Source organism: Phalacrocorax carbo, chromosome 3 (genome assembly GCF_963921805.1).
Source record: "Phalacrocorax carbo chromosome 3, bPhaCar2.1, whole genome shotgun sequence".
Lineage (NCBI taxonomy): Eukaryota > Metazoa > Chordata > Aves > Suliformes > Phalacrocoracidae > Phalacrocorax > Phalacrocorax carbo.
In genome coordinates, this window is record NC_087515.1 from 71,801,529 (window position 1) to 71,818,977 (window position 17,449).

Consider the following 17,449-nt stretch of genomic DNA (forward strand, 5'->3'; position numbering starts at 1 on the left):
TATTTGCAGAAAATTAAAGCCAAAAGTAGTTTTATCTGTATTTTTGAGGCATAGTTGGCAAGGACACAACTCAGAAACCTAAAAACTGTAAGTTCCAAATGTCAGCCTATAAAAGCATATGTTTCTTTCTTAGAGCTTGGATGGCTTCTACTAAGGGGAAAAACACAATTCCCAAAAGAAAGAGCCTCCTTTTCAAGCCTAGATTTATTAGTTTTTAAAAATCTATGTATTGCAAAAGAATCCAGACAGTGATTATGTATATTGCAGATTTTGCTGATAGTATTTCTACCTGGACAGCACAAAGGATTAGTTCTTTAAAGGGGTGGGATGCAATTGTTGGTAGAGCTGAGATGACATTATAAGCAATGTTGGTAGGAAAGACTGTCACTGAGTTACACATGGCTCTGCCAAACTGCAGCTGGTAAGGTTCAAAACTTGCCATGACAGATTATTCTTCCAGTAAAGATGATTAGTTTAGGCAAAATGTTTCAACCATTTCCAACACTTAAAAAGATATTTTGTGTTGACCATTGAAAATTTGCCTCCTTCAGTCCGTCCCTTTCAAATGTTCCTAAACTAGCTAAAACTGGGACTCACTAAAAGGCATGACTTGTTTCACAGGTTGGAACATCTGCTTTTTCTACACCTGTAGAAATATTTTGATGCTGTAACACTGAGCACTGCAGCATATGTATTTTAAACACTTATCAACCTAATAGTCTCTGAAGACCTTAATGAATTGCTTAATATCCTTACACAATACCTAGGAAACCATAAAGACCATCAGGAAGTTGCTTAAGGCAACAAAGCCAGCCAACTACATCTTAAATGCCAATCATTTCAGGAAACGAGGAACCTTTCGTGGGTCACAAGTGAACATCTGTCTGTGATGAGACATGACAACCCACAATCTCTCCTTCAGTTAGTTGTATAAGCCAAGGTTATATATCTCTAAAATAGATATATTTCTAAAATTATAAGTGAGCTAATGAATCCATTACCTTTAGAATATACACCTGAAACTGTCTTACGGATGTTAACCACCATACAATGAGTCTCTCTCAACTTTAATAGAAAATAGCTGACATCTATGCAAACCTGCCTTTAAACACCTCCTGATGCTGAATACACTGAAACATCATGAAGAAGGAAAAATGCATATTGAAAGGCTTCTGGTTTTCTTCTGAATTTTTCATTAACAAGGCAAAACCTATAGTTGCATTGTGGGACTGGAAGAAGTTAATCTCCTCATCCAAATATAGATTCTCTGCTTTCTCTGCTGGAAAATGAGGAAGCTCTGTTTTAACAACAGAAAGGGTAACCCAGTCACCATACCGCACAGATAAGAAGAGCATAGACAGGATCTACAAATGCTTTGACAAGATACATTCCATCATGGAGTATTTCCACCTTAGCAATAATTCCTCACCTCTTCTGCTGTGAGAACATGCAATGCAGAGGACAGAGGAGTGTTCAGCTGTGGCCTAAGCAGCTTGTTCTCTCCCTGCCTTGCTTATGTCTGCTTCCTTCTGCATCTAGTCCGCAGCCACTGTGATATTCAGCTGTGGCAGGTCCCTTCCTTTCGCCATCTCCGTTCAAGCGTTTCTTTCTTTTGCCATCCACTTTCTTTCTGCATGTATCTGCTTTGTCAGAAAAGACATGCGACTTACTGACATATACCTAGAATGAGTCAATTTATTTTTTCTTCATCAGGAAACAGTATCCTTTCCTCTGGTACTTCACTTTCCTTCCTCTTGTTTCACTTTGTCCTTCAATACACTCAGTGTTATCTGACAGAGTAAACAGCACATAGAGTTCAAAAGGCGTACGATGCCCACACACATTAAACCTGAACAATGATTTTATCTTTTTGTTTTGTTTTGTTTTCCTTAACAACAAAATCCTTTCTCTCTATGTAATATTCATTCATCAAACTGCTAGGGGTTTGTGAAGCACTGTGTTACTAGGCAAGAGTTACAGTATGAAAAATCATGCACAGCTCTTGATTTTAGTCCTGGAATATTTTGGTGGCATGGAGTGTCGTCTTTATGTAGAACTGCAAAATGAGATGTTTGCAATTCATTGCATCTCGTTTAGATATCGAAAAGTTAATTGCTAAACTTTAACCTTCAGCTGTCTTTATAGCCAATGGTATGAAATGGAAGCCTCCAGAGGACAATTTCATCCTAAAAAACATGCCTAAGATAGAAAAGATGAATCACCCTCTGAAGGTACCAATTTCTCTCCATTGACTATAAATGGATCCCTCGGGTGACTTACCTAGATTTAACTGTCTAAAAGTTAACGTCTAAATGTCTGGTTGAGAAAAAGCCTAGATACATTCAAGAAGTATGATAAAAATGTGCAAGGAAGGCTTTTCCTCAAAAGAAGACTTGAAATGACAAGTTTTTATAAGATTTCAAATGGTATTGTCAGGAGCAGCTGTTGCCTCAGCCAAGAAACCAGCCATGGCACTCTGAAAGTATCAGTAGCAATAACAGCATTGCTATAGAATTTTGGGAGTGAGAGAAGGGGAAAAGGAAGAAATGTAGAGGAAAATATTTACTTGAATAAATATGGAGGGCATTCCCTGTCCAAATGTGCCAAATAAAAGAAGCTTAAGTAATTGTAACATCAGAACAAAACCCCCGTCTTTACAACTTCTACTTTCATAGAATTTAAGCTTCGGAATTTTTAGTCGCTGTATGCTGTCAGCATTCTTTTTTTCTTTTTTAATTTTTTTTCTTTAAGACATTTTCTGTTATAGCCATTTATAGGTGGAATAGAAAGGCATGGTAAGTTAAGTCAGTTTCCCAAAAATAATAGAGGAGACCTTGAACACAAGAGTTGGAACTCATTACAGAGAATTCCAGGACTCTGTCCTAAAAATAAACTCTTTATAGGAAAGAGGATTTTTCCTGGGAAAAGGAAAGGAAGAATCAGAAGTTACCAAGATGTGGTTGGTTTAAAGTAATCATTATCTCCAGTATTATAGGTTTGCTTGTTCCAGTATTTCTCATCATTCTGCCTGCCCTTTATGCAAAACTAGCAGCTTTAGTTGAAGTCGTTTGAGCCTGAAACAGTTCAGGGCATGTATTCTGTCTCGCTGTAGAAACCACAGCTGCTGAGAAGTGTTGCCTCAAACCTAACATCACCATATGTTTTAAAGGGTGTAAGATCTAGCCTTGAATTTCATTTTTTTCTTTTTTTGCTATTATTATGTCACAATTTTGTAATTCCCAAAAATGTTACAGCCATGGCCCTTTTAGAAGAAAGAAAAAGCTCGCTGAGTTTCTTAATTATACAGATCCTAAGCTTCAAAGATATTAGGTACTTCACACTTATCTAATACTTAGCTCTCATTGATTTCAGTGGGAGTGAGGAACAGGAGTTAATAGCCAATAACCTCTGTACTTTTGTGCCCTACTCCTGATATTTGATCTAATAAAATCTCTCCGTTCATTCCCTCTAATCTCAAACTCCGTTATTGAAATTCTAACTTCAGAAAAATGGTTATAAGTGATTGTTAAGTACAGACAAAACAGGTAACAATCATTAACTTCTTTCATTCTGACAAAAAAATTGAGAGAGGTCAAAAACTTCTTGGCTTGTGGTCACAGCTGTTTGGATTCAGTTGTACTTCAAATGATTTCTGTATTAAACATATTCATTATCTACAAATATCTCTAATTGTGAGAGATTATAGTGTCTGTAATTTGTATTTATCAATGCTAGGCTGTTTTTTCTTTAGCAAGACCTGGCATATGCACTCTTTTTTGAAGACAATATAAAGTTTTAGAATTGTTGAAGTAATGTCTAGATAGCTTTTCTGACTTCAGCACTGAGTGTTTCTGAGATGCTGTTGGACTAATGACAGTTGAAATGATGCTATGTACAGATAAACCAAGTACAAATAACTCAGAAATTACTGAACAGTGATCCCAAGGCATAGTCAGTGTCTATTGCCTTTCTTCAAAACAGCTTATCAGTCCCCTCCATTCTGTTTAATTGTTAGCAGCAAGTATTTAATTGCAGTGTTTTCTTTTCTCTGTTTTAATTATTTTCCTGTGAATACTTCATATTGTGAAAAGTATGCATCTATACCAACTCCTGGTATTTGTGTTAATTATGCTAGGGATCACTGTATATGATACCGATTTATTAAAAGTTATTTGGGGAGAGGGAGGAAAGCTGAATATGTATTTTCATTTTATAATCTGCTTTTACAGTCCTTTTGCACTCCAGTATGTAGCAATAACTGTAATAACCCATCATTTCCACACAATAACCCATCATTTGCAATGTCCTAGGACTTAGTTCTTTGAGATCCGTCTTTCAATATTTCTAAACATAACATGTAAGATTATTTTTACCTGCTAAATGCACATGATAAATAATGGGAGGAAGTGGAGACAATTCAATTCAATTTTCAGTTTTTTCAATTCAATTTTCTTCACATGTCAGGAAAGGCTGAGTGACTTCTTACTTAATGTGTAATGACAAAACTGTTAAAACTTAACTCCTCAATGACTTCAATCTACTGAACACAAAAATTAGAACAGCTTTCACAAGATATGGATTGAGTTAAAGAGGGATTTTGGAGTTTCAGTGTGGTAGAAATCTCTGGAAAAGAATTCTCAACAGATATATTGCAAATGGATTTAACTGCACATCTCTGTCATGCAGGTAAAATATGTTGCATACAATTATGGCTGGGACCAACAGCATCGGCAGTAGGTTAAAACAGCAAAGAAAACCCCACTCATAGCTTTACTTATCCCTCTCTTGCCTGCCTAATTCATATACTTGTTATGCACACTTGCATTGTGTGAGGCACAAACCCACAGGAAAAGAAAAAAAAATCAAATTCCCAACTGTGACTTTAATTGGGTTTGGTGGCTGAGTGAAAACGTACCAACTAACCTCCAGGAATCTGCCCCAATGGAATCTCACACCTGTTCAATTACCAAATCAAGCAGGGCTAGAAAAAGCATTTTCTGTTCAGAAACATCATTAAATAAATATCAATATTTATTTGTGTATGTATGTGCATGCATATGTACACACTTGCTCATGCGTGTACATATATATAGTACATATTACATAAGTATAAATGTATATAAATATATATAAGAATGCATCATCAAAACCATAGGACAAACTCAAATCTCTACATATTAAAACCAGAAGACTATCAAGTTACTGCTACTTTTTGCTTGGTGCCTTGAGAAGGGAAATTTAATCCCTCCCTCTGTTCCATTCAAAAGAGCATTTAGATTATCAGTCTGCGTCCACCCTTCCTACACCTTCAGTGTTAACCTACTGGTGCTTGCTTTTAGCTTAATAGGTGGATGGCCTCCCAAGGCTGTTAGGTTATTTATAATAGGCTTGGTTTTGTTGTCCGTGTGTTAAGGGGGGAGTATCTTTCAATAGCACGCTTTACACATAAGTCAGGCACTATGCAGAGCTCCAATATTGTCTGTGTTATTTTTAATGTATTTTAAACCCAGGTGGAACATATAGATAGATTGGGCATTTTCCAGATAATCTCACCTTTTCTTCTTTTCTTATGAATCATAATACTAACTGGCTGATAGCCAGTGTAACAGAGTATGAAAATTTAAAGGATTTTACTGCTACTGGTAATCATTGCATATACTGTAACAGTGGTTTTCCTTAGGTAATATCAACCTCATGAAAATAAGAGTTTCACTGTATCTTGGGCAATTATGCATTTAATAAAGAGCCAGATCCTGAGTGTAATTGAAAAACCAAAAGATATGTTGGCTACTAGGATAGACTTCCTTAAAAGCCTCATTTTATTATCCATTGATTCCATCTGCCACTGTCAAAAACTGAGTTCCAAATAGGTCATTAAGACCCTGTTTAAAATATTTTTTTCCATTTGACACAGTTTTGTTATCATTTTTAAGACTTGTCGGCTACATCTACATTAATAAATTAAACTCTACTGTTCTCTGAATGTGCTTCCTTCTGTCATAGAGTGATCTGAATGCATTACACTTCCTCAAGGTCAAAATGGGCCAGCTGCATCCCGGCTGTATATTGGGAGTGGTCTCTGGCCCTTGTTAACTCCTGAACTGAGCCAATGAATTGTTTGAGACATTGCTAATTGGTACAGGTCAAAATTGTTGGAGGCTATTCAAAAAAATGTTGCAGGATATGTATGTCTGAATTCCAGAGCCCAGTAACATTCCTAGGCATCATTTAATTTACTAGTGAACGTAAAACCATCATGTTATGCTGTGTTTCTTAGAAAGATTGCCGATTTGGGCACCTGTATTTCAATTGATTGCTTCCCCAAAATGAGCATTTGCATTGTACAAAACAGTTACACAGTCTCACCTCTTGATCCTCACCTATTATTTCTTAATTAAAAAGTTTTCTCATAGTTTTTCATGCAGAGAAACCCTTCCTCAGCACAGTGACAGTCTAATGTCTGAAGAGGAACAACTGATAACAAGGGAGAGGATCATCTTTAACTTTAAGCAATTTACACGTCAAAATGGGAATCCTGGACAGAATGGTGGGACTCCATTAAGATTTCAATCCTCTAAAAGCATATTTGGCAGTCTTACCTTGTTCTGCTGATCCATGTCTTCTGCCAAGCTCCATGAAACATTTGATTTGAATTTACTTTTCATAACAAATGACTCTGCAAAGACCACACTTACTCTATTTCAATTATATCTATTATCATTAGGGAAAGGTGTAACATCTGAACAGAATGAGATTTATCTGAAGATATTTTGCTGAGTTATTTGAGAGACACTGTAGTAAAGTGTTGGTGGTGCTGGTAGGTTTCCCACTGTTCAGATAACCAGTATGTGGATATGAGGAAGTGCACAATCATAGGAACTGTGTTTCCGCATATTGCTTTCTGTGGTGGCATTATTTGTCCCCATATCCAATTGGAATATTCACCTGTCTACAATGCCTTTAGTTGGTTAATAATAATGATTTTAGAATAATTTTAGAACTATTTTCTTTTCTGCCATGAACTTTTGATTTAAAAAGATAAATTTAGATACTTTATCTATGTCAATTTAAGGTCACTGCAGAAAAATTGAACTGAGCAAATCAGGGAAGGAAGAAAACCCACATGATTTGCTATTATCATAAGAAATCAATTTATCCTCAATGCTTGGACATGACATTTTTGACACATGTAGACAGACACTTCCTAGATTGAGAAAAGTAAGGTAATTAAAGTTTGTCTTGTATTCCTTATCATGTAATATACAATCTAAAATATTCATAAACCAAGTCAGAATGAATTTCTTCATGACATCTCAAGTGATTTAATAAACACCGATGACAGAATTTTCGCAGAGCTTGAGGACTGTAGCTTACTTTCTATTAAGTATCCATGTTACCATCTAGTGTCCTAAACTTTCTGCTCATTGTTGCAGCATATTTCTTTCCTTTCAGGAAGTGGAGGAAGATACTTATGTCTTAAGATGACACCTTTTGTCCTGTTGGGCACATTCCCATGAGCTTAAAGTAAAAATATTTCGCTATTTCAGTTTCCATCGGCTGTAATTTGTTGCCTGATAGCTGTTTACAGTATCATACATGAAGGAGATATCTGTAGCACAACTGCATGGACAGATTGGCATAGAAATGTTGTAGCACAACTGCATGGACTTATTAGGCATAGAAACATACGCACATTTTTGTGTTTACAATTACATCTCCTCGAGCAATCAAACCCTAATTAAAAAAAAGCAGAAAAAAGGCAAAAATCAAGTCAAACAAACCTTATCAGTTTATCTCAGAGTAGAAAAATAAAGTCTAAATCTGAAATGAGATGGAAATAAATATGCAGACACTAAATTTGCAGCCACAGTTCTCTTCTGTGGCTGCATTTTTAAAGCAGTGAGATAACTGTATGTCCAATAATAATAGTGGTCATCTGGATAATGACTTCTGATGGACTGCTCTGATTGTCCACTGGGATCATTAAAAACATCCTGCTTGCCTCATTTACTTCATGGATACATGTCCAACTGGCCACTGCTGGAGTCAAGGTAGTGGACACCATCAATCCTGTTGGTCTGATCTGCTGAGGCCTGTTCCTCATTTCTATTTATGAGTTCTCTGTACTGCAGAAAACCACTTGTGCTTTAAAACTTAGAAAGGAGAGAAAAAGGAAAGGAAAAGAAATTGGAGCTAGGATATCCCCTTTAACATATTTCATCAAAAGAATGGATAAAATATTTATTCAGCTACTGTCCTTTGCATTCCCATCAAAGTGAATAGAGAGACATTTAATAACACATGGAAAGCTTTTTATCAGAGTGGATGGGAACCTGCTCGGAACAAACATTCTGGCCTAAGGGAAAGTTTTTGATCTGTGAAGCTTAAGCTTTTGGTGCTTAAAACACTCTCATATTGGATCATGTGGCCAATTTGCATGAAATAAATTATTTGCTTAAAACTTGTAAAACTATAAAATAGAACTTGACAAGTCATTAGCAGTAAGTGGTGTCGCACTGGCATTATACTAACTAACACTGGTGCAATTATTAGAAAACTGCTGCTACGGCAAAGAACAGGGAGATAATGGGACCAGCTTATACTTTGACCTAGAGGTGTTAGATCATTGCCCCACACAGAAGATACCACACTGCAGACCAAATTATTGACTGTCTTCCTTCATTACTGATCTACTCAACATTCTGAGCAACTGCCGTTTATCATCTTTCACACAAAAAAATTAGTCCAAGTTATAAAATTTATCACTTTTTCCATCTCTGGGTATGTGATCTAGTTTAAACAAAAACAAAAGAAAAAAAAAGAGCTAAACTTTAGCCTAGGACTTTAATCAAAACTAGCAGAAAGAATAAGATTATTTACCCATTCTTCATTAATTTTTACATTGCTTTTGTTTTCATTCTGAACTAGGAATTTAATTAATGAATTTTCTATATGTTGACAGGTTATGGATATAACTTTTCTATTCTGGTTTGCAACAAAAGGTATTCAGCGTCTCACTAGCTCAGTTTGCAATTTTGAGGTTTTTTTTTAAAGACATAAAGTACTTGGAAAATCATGGCTAGACATCTGGATTCCTGAAGTTTGCCTACCGTTCATTTTCAGGCTAGAGTCATGCTGTGATGAGATTGGTAACTACCCATTTGTGATTATTGCCAAGACAGGAAATACATATAAAACCTAAGATTTTTACCATTTGTTGCACAGCGCCTTCAATGCATTGATTTTGTCAATGTGTTGATATTTTGTCAGTGGCTTAGGCATGTGAGTCAAGTTTGAGTGGCTCCATATGTGATATTGTACACAAATTACCAGATGAACTAAACTACAAGTTTGCAAATTATTTGCCTGCAATCGTACATATGCTGATGAGATGCAATAACATTAAGACCATGGTGCTCAAATCCCGCTGCTGTCTTCAAGATGATGTTTTTCTCATGCATTCCCCATGAGTATACATACCTTTGTAAAACAACAGGGGTAAGTATGATACTGCAGTTTCCAAGGCTCATTAAGATCTTAATTTCTCTTCTGAGTCTATCACCAAGCATGAGGCATGGCTTTGAGTTTCTGATGTGGAGCTGGAGCTGAGATTTAACAGCCTGATTGCATGCAGACTTCGTTGCAGTGTATGTATGCTGGTGCATATGGCTGAATTGATATTACATTGTAGTACTTAATTTTATTTCAAAGGCCACAACAAATTGTGCCTTCCAAATGACAATGACATGATAGCTACTGAGCATAAATGTCAGAGAAAGACATAAGGAGACTGCAAACAGGTGTTATAAACCAGAAAAGAAGCATAAGTAATACAAGAGTGCAATAGATCTGTTTGTGAGTCTTTGGGTAAATGAAGTGAAAATATTTTGGATAAAGCATGGTGTCTGCACACAGGCTAAGACAGCACAGAAAGTCCCAGTTCAACACTCTGAGACAGTAGAGGTGTTTCAGTCAGTAGCTGGAATCAGAACCTCGTCAGTGTTTACAGAGCATGACCTGGTTGGTATTGGCTAATTAAGAACAATCTTTAAGGATGAGAAACATAATAATTTTTACTGGTGTTTCAAGAAGTTCATAATAAGTGGACTTGAGGGAACAACTGAAGATCATTTGTTTGAGAGAAGAAAATAAGCTTTTACTGTGGAAGAGGCATCATGAATATGTAACCTTATTATCACAGTATTATTCTACAGAGTTTTTTAGTTTAATGAAGAAAAATAGAACTGTAAACATTTCAGCATATGCTTGAGTCACTTGGACTTCATTGATTTAAAATGTGTCTCTTAAAAATAAATAAATTTATTTGTTGAGAAATACATTTCCTTCCTATGGTGTCCGGAAGATAATAGCTTTTATGCTCAGTGTAATATTTTAAACATTAACAATTCTGAAGGGAGCTAAGCTTTCCAGAGAATCTGTTCAGCCTGTTAGTGAATGCATTTTCTATGCTTCTTAACCTGTATACTCATGTGCAGGACATAAGGAAATGGTACCACCTCGTCTTCTTCTAGAACATAGTCCAAGAAAGAAACCAGCAGCTATTGAAGGCAAGTTGTGTTTTTTCCTCCTTTATTGACTTCTACTCATTAACTTGACTCTCTGTTCTAACAGATTTTGTTTATAAATATAATCTATATTGCAAAACTGAACAAACAGTTGGACAAGACGATCTCCAACCCCTACCATTCTGTGATTCTGTGATTCTGTGAAACGATTAGGCCTGGGACATGAATGGTACAATCGTATTTGCATGACAGGACCTTATAGTAGTCCCACAGATGGCTCAGGGGATTTTCTGAGAGAAATCGATTACAGGATTGAGGCCCAATCTGTAAAATGCTTTGGATGGTGTTCAGCCCTAAGTTGCTATCTAACTGTAAACATAATCAACATTATCTTCTTAATATACTTTGGATTACTCTTTCAGCTATTGTTATTCAGTAACATTTCTGTGTATTATCTGCAATAATGAACATAATATTTCTGGCTCTGCATTTATCAACCATATTCCTATTGTTAAAACCACTGAAAGAAAAACACAAAGTCAGTTCTTACCTTCAGAATATTAAAACATAACCCCCACAACAGACTTATGTTGTTTACAGTCCAATCATATCAGTAAAATGGTTGAAATATACATTTTAATTTTAAAATGGACTAGACTTAAAACTACTATTATAATATACATTCTTCATCTCTATACCATACAATTTAATAGTACTAAACATGTGAGCCTTTTCATGTAATTCTGCAGCAGTTTTCATATAATACTTCAGAGTCATTCAGTCACACCATGGTACTTGCTAATCTTTCTCACAGAGGTCTTAGTTCTATGTTATCCAGAAAGCAATTGCAATCTAAGAGAAAGACAGATGGGATGGAAGCAGAATAAGTAACAAGTGCTACAAGATTTGCCTGCATTTGGAAACGGAAAATGAGAGTTAGATTTTGGCAGAACCTATGACAAAACAAAGAGTTAAATTAACTAGATGTTTCTGTAATGTGATTATTGTGAATCAGAACATATGGATAAAAATAATGATGTGACTTATTACCTCTTTCCCCAAAATCTCCTTTACCTCAAATGAATATTTCTTTATGAACACCCTGTTTAAAGGAGTATAAAACTGTAGTTATTGTGACACAATATAGTATATAAATAGAATTGCAATCCTGCTTATTTTAAGGGAATGATTGAACCCTGCTTATCAGCAAAAGGAAGTCCTTGCAATGTTAAACACTGTTATCCACCAATTAACCATAATGGAAAAAAGACATAATAGAAAAAGGCTGCTGCATTTGCTGACTGATAAGCTTAATCTTTAAATATAACTGTTATACAACATGAGCTAGCATCAAATTAACATTAAGTTCTTGATTTTCAAAATCATGAGGAGCATGCAATTACTGCAATTGCACATGGAAATGACTATTTATGACCAGTTACACATTTGTGTGTTTCATTAGTTCATTTATGCATGCAATTGAGGTAATTGTGAATGTAAGTTAGACACCCATTTAGCAAACAAATTGGGGGGCAGATTATCTGCTCAGAATCATACAATTAAATTCCCTTTAAGGCTCAAGGCCAGTCACTAGGAGACAATACTGTTCATGCAAGAGTTTTGGAGGAAATGAAGAAGGAAGAATTGCTTGCAAAATGCTGCTGTGAAAGGCTGCTATATTGCCCTATTGTGTGGTTTCCATATATGAGAAAGTATGTCACAGTGCCTTTAGGAATCCTAAACCCTCAAGCTTTATTTCAGCCCTGGAGAAAATAATTAAGCAATTTATTGGAATATCTGGCACAATGTCAGAGGGCAAAAGGAGGAGTAGGCAGAGAAATTTAGTTCTCTGAAATATTTGGAGAGACATCTGTCTGTGACTTCTTAATGCTTACATACCATTGTGACTGGTACATCACTAAATATCACTGGTCAGGTGAAGGGATGGTTTGAAACGAAAGATTCTTCTTATGATAAATATAGTTGAAGAGAGTATAATAAGTTCTCGGAACAGGGAATAAGTACAAGCATTTGTTAATTGAGAAATATACTTTATATAACATGGAAGGACTGGGCCAGTCTTTGACAGAAGCGACCAGCTCTGAAAAAAATATAAAATGGTAGGAAGTAACAGAACAGTTGTCACACAGAAAATTTATGAAACCAATCTATTTAGACCCTAGGCTTTCCAACCCAGTGATATTCAGACAGTAGATACAAAACCATGCAGCTGGTAAAGGCTGAAAAGATTTTATTCTTTTTCTAGACAGAGATGGTTTCACTACTGTCTTGTTTCCTCCTAGGTAATCTTGAACCATTCTTGATTTCTGATAAAGTGAACATGGTGGCAGTATACGTGCCAGATGCCACTAACATTTTTAGATTATTCGATACTTTCAGACAGAAAGCTTTTCCTGGATAGTATCCAATGCGCAGTAGAAACTATGCTCTGTTGAATTTGTGAGGTCTTAGAAAAATGGCATTTTGTTATTATGTATTAAATCTCAACTCAAGCTTTCTCTCCTTGTCGTTGCCATTTTCTCTTCCGTCACCTCCACAGTAAATTTTTTGGAAAAGTGGTGATTATGTAAAATAATCCTAATTTGTACACTATATTCTAGTAGCATGCAATCAATTGAATTGAAGTGTATGCATGTGAATTGAACTTTTCAGATATCTCCTGGTTGGAAAGAAAAATGCTTTGTACTCATTTGGTCAGAAGGGAAAAGAACAGATCATTGCTCTCCTATTTCATGGTGGTTTGTCTTTTTTCAAAATGCACTGCTGCCTTGAGATCTTACACTCAAAATTCAGTTAAGAGTTTAAAGTTTCAGGTTACCAACAGAAGATAATAAAGTAACAAAACAAAAGATGCTTGTAACAATAAACAAGAAAAAGAGGGAAAATGAATTTGTGAAGAGAAAGACATTGATACATAACTTCTACTTGTGTTCCAAGCTTGGAAACCTTGTTTGGCAACCCATGAAGTAAAAGAACACATTTTAAATTCTTTATCTTATCTTTTTTATGGAGCTTTCACAAGGACTTGGAAGCAGTACTCTCAGCTTGGCTGACACTCTGATGCTGCCATCTAGGGAGTACGCTGGTGCTGGCTGTAATTGGACAGATCTGTTCTCCATGGCTATCTGAACTTCGACTTTAATATGCTTCTTCCTTGACTTGGAGTCTTCTCCACCTGTTTTAACTCTAGCTTTCTTGTATTTCATTATCCACTAACATCCTAAAACTGCTTTGCAGTGAAGACTGATTCTCTGTGAATCTCTCTCTCAGGTCTTGACTTTTTTGCTCTGCTCACATAGCTTTTATCTCCCTCCATTTCCTCATTCACCTGAGGGGGAGTCTCCTTTCTGATAGTCTTCCCATGTTATGCTCTCTGACATGGCAGGGTAATCTCTCCGGAGGATGCTGCAGTTAAACAAGTAATGTTGAAACTAAGCTCAGAGGTTCAGTTAGTTATTAGTAAGGCTTCATAGCAATTAATCCAGAATAGCATGTCTTTGCTTTCTCAAAAAATCACACCACCTTTGTGAGAAGCCTGTATCAAAATCCTTCTCTCAGTGGAAGGCATCTTGATGCGTATTACATACGATCTCAAACAGACAGTATGCTTTGTACCTCTTTGAAGAACATTGTATCACAAAAAACTTTGAACAGCATCGTAACTGAGTATGATTTTCCAGGTTATATTGTCCTAGAAACCTGTGCTTGTATCTTTGAATGGGAGAGCATTTCTTACGGAGTAGTCATCAACATAACTGTTTTGAGCTGTTAATGTGATGTGCTCTGACATATCCCCCTCCTTTGACTGAAGTATACTAGCTGTTCTTTGCCATCTTTTGATATTAAATGAGGTAAAAAAGAAAAATTTAAACTCTTTGTAATGTCTTTGGAGGATCTCTGAGGAAAAAAATATTTTCTCTAGATCACTATTTGAATCTTTTAGTTGCAGATTCTCCAGAACACAGTAAAGTGAGTTGCTCTGAAATATGTTTAACTTCTTCCAAAACTTCTGTGGAGGTTAAATTGGCATTGAAATAGAAATCTGCATCTATCTTTGTTGCTGTATAGAATGTACACTATCTGACTGTCTTAAGAAGAATTTCTAGTCTATACCTAAATTCATGAATATAACATTAGGGGATATAACCAAGAGTATCTAAATTACTAGAGCCAATACAAATTTGACAAAGCTCCCTTGACTTATAGAAGTGTATAAAACTTGTACAAATCAATCTGTCTCTGTACAGTCTGTCAATGGCCGCCTTCTCTTCTGTACACAGATTGTTCTATAAAAACATTTTTTCTTTTCAAATGTAAAATCCATTACCCTTACAAAAAAAATCCTTCTAGTGAAAGACAGTGATTCAAGATACAACGGAAACCTTTCAAAAATGCAGAATTTTGAAGTTTTCTCTAAATTGAGAACATTTTTAATAATACTGGCATGATTTGTGGATAAAATCCATTTTCTTATAAATTTTGATCCAAGAGAGAATAAAAAGAAATAAGAAAAAAGTTTCTGTCAGAAATATTATAATAAAATGGGCTAGGCTTTAATCTAGTTTATGAAAAGAAACAGTTTAGATTGTTTTAACAGGGTAACGTATATACAGCATAAAACCCAGGTTTTTTGAGAAATATGGGCCCTACACCTCCATGAGTCTGTACTGAAGACAGTAAAGCCTTTGAAATAATATGCAGAAAGTTTTAAAGTGAGTTAGTTAATGATTTAGATTAGACATGTAAGCAGTAAACTCTAATGATTTAGCTATGATGAAAAAAGCCTAAATCTTCACTGTTTTAGAAAGCCCTTGACATTTTATTTAATGACATGAGGTTCTTCTGTACTACTTTCATTCAGGCATAAGACAGGAAAAATTAAACAGACATTAGGTACAATGGTATGTGTATTTTGATTAGACACATTATTATGTTTTCTCACTATTAATAATAACATTCTAATTTACAATCTTAGATTATGCATTTAAAAATGAATTATCATCAAAATCTACCTAATAAAACCAAATAACTCTGAAAATTATTTTAATTTTTTAAAATGTTTTTAAGTGTTACAGAAAAGCAATAATCTTTTGCACACATTGCACCTGCAGATGAAAAATACTTACTTGGATTAAGATTCTCTGGGCTTTCAAATGCAGAAATTCCATGTTCCTTTGGAAAGAAAAAGGAAACCCTTGCAGAAGAGGTCCTGCTTAACCTGGTCACACCATTTTGCTAAACCTCAGACATTCTTGCTCAAAAGCATGCCCCATAAATAACATCATCACAACCCTTCCCAGCACTGGTAACACAATTAGTGCTGCTGTTCATCTGTGTTGCCTAGTAGGAATGTCAGTCACAAGGAGGGAGAAGGCTAACCCTGCTGCCTTAGCTGTGTTGGTTTGGCTTTTGCTAGGGAAGGTCGTATCATAAGAAGTCAGTGTTCCCCTGGGAATTTTATTCTTTATCATAATCATATTTGCATCATATTTGCCATTGACCATTGTCCAATGGAGTTTCTACTGCTGGTCTTGTCATGGAAGTTGGCATGCCCTCTCTTTTTTCCCTTGGCATGCATACTCTGGCTTTATTACACTGGTATTTGTACTCCTTTGCTCCCCACTGTGTTGTTTAGCGAGGGCAACATATGGCCCCATGCTATTAACAAACAGTTTTGGTGCTTAATTCAACAGAACCATGAAAAAGGAGCCTATCATCACAACAGGAAGAAATAAGGAACACATGTGGGTCACACAAAAGTGCTCAGAATTTCAAGCATGATATAACTGTTACATACTTTCTGCAGACTTCAAAAATATCTCCATAAGCGATCTTCAAAGCTGCCAAATAGGGTTTCAGATTGGGATATGAAAACAGTGAAGCAGTTTCAAAAAGCAAAATCAGTCTGGAGAGATTGCCTAGGACTTCAGGGTGTACTAGATCTCCAGTGACCTGTGTGCCACATTAGTCTTTCACTTGCTCAATATAAGAACAAATTGTATTGCATTACTCTGCTGAAATGAAATGGTGCGGTTTGAGCGGAGCTTTGCAAAAAATGCACTAAATTTTGGCCTAAACACTCACCTGTAAGTTAGAGAGTGTACACGAGTGTGTGCACACACATGTGTATATGTGTTTGTGTGTGGAAAGAAGCCATTTGGAGAACTTTAGATTAATACTATTTAGGTTTATTTGATCTTAACTTTTCAGTGGTTTGGCTGAGACAAGACTTAGTTATTTCTCATAGACAAAATAACTGGACCAAGAAGAGCACTCTTACCCCAGAAAGATATTTTTTTCAGAGACAGCTGAGGTCAACTTTTACTTGACATTTAGATTTAATTTTAAAAGTACTAGTTTACATGATCTCCTCCACTGAGCAGAAACATTTCCTTGTAGCTTTTTTTTAATTCCTCAAATATATTCGTAACCTTAAAAGGGCCTTATTGTGTGAATATGTGTGAAATTGTTTATAATCGAAAGTGCAACTGACCAGTCATTGTCAGTCACCACCCTAAGCAACATGAAAGGGGTAAAGAAATGTCATCAAAAGCTGAAAGGTAATGAGTTTAATATTTAAGGGGATATCTAGGTCCCATTAAAATCAACAGCAAAACTTTCATTGACTTCAGCTGGGAAACGATTTCAGTCACCAATTAAAACAAAGGAAGAACAGCCATAATCTCTCAAAAACGAATAAGGAAATAAAATTTCAGAAATACAATTTAGGGGTTTTTTTGAAATGGTCTTTTAAAATTATGCTGGTGACAGCTTAAAGTCTATGGAGATGATTGCAGAAAAATGGAATGAAGTTCTACCTGGAATGAAGTTATTGCATTCTGTCTGAATTATAGTTTCTCAGGAAAAGCTAAATTAATGTTTGTTTTGTTCTCTTTTATTTG

The 17,449-nt window shown here is 35.7% G+C and overlaps 1 protein-coding gene across 1 annotated transcript in view; it reads left to right on the plus strand.

The window, feature by feature from the left end:
* TRDN (triadin) overlaps positions 1-17,449 on the plus strand; it is a 230,491-nt gene that overhangs the window by 88,589 nt on the left and 124,453 nt on the right. The window contains 1 exon segment of the mRNA XM_064447367.1: positions 10,497-10,572. Coding sequence (XP_064303437.1) covers positions 10,497-10,572 — 76 coding nt within the window.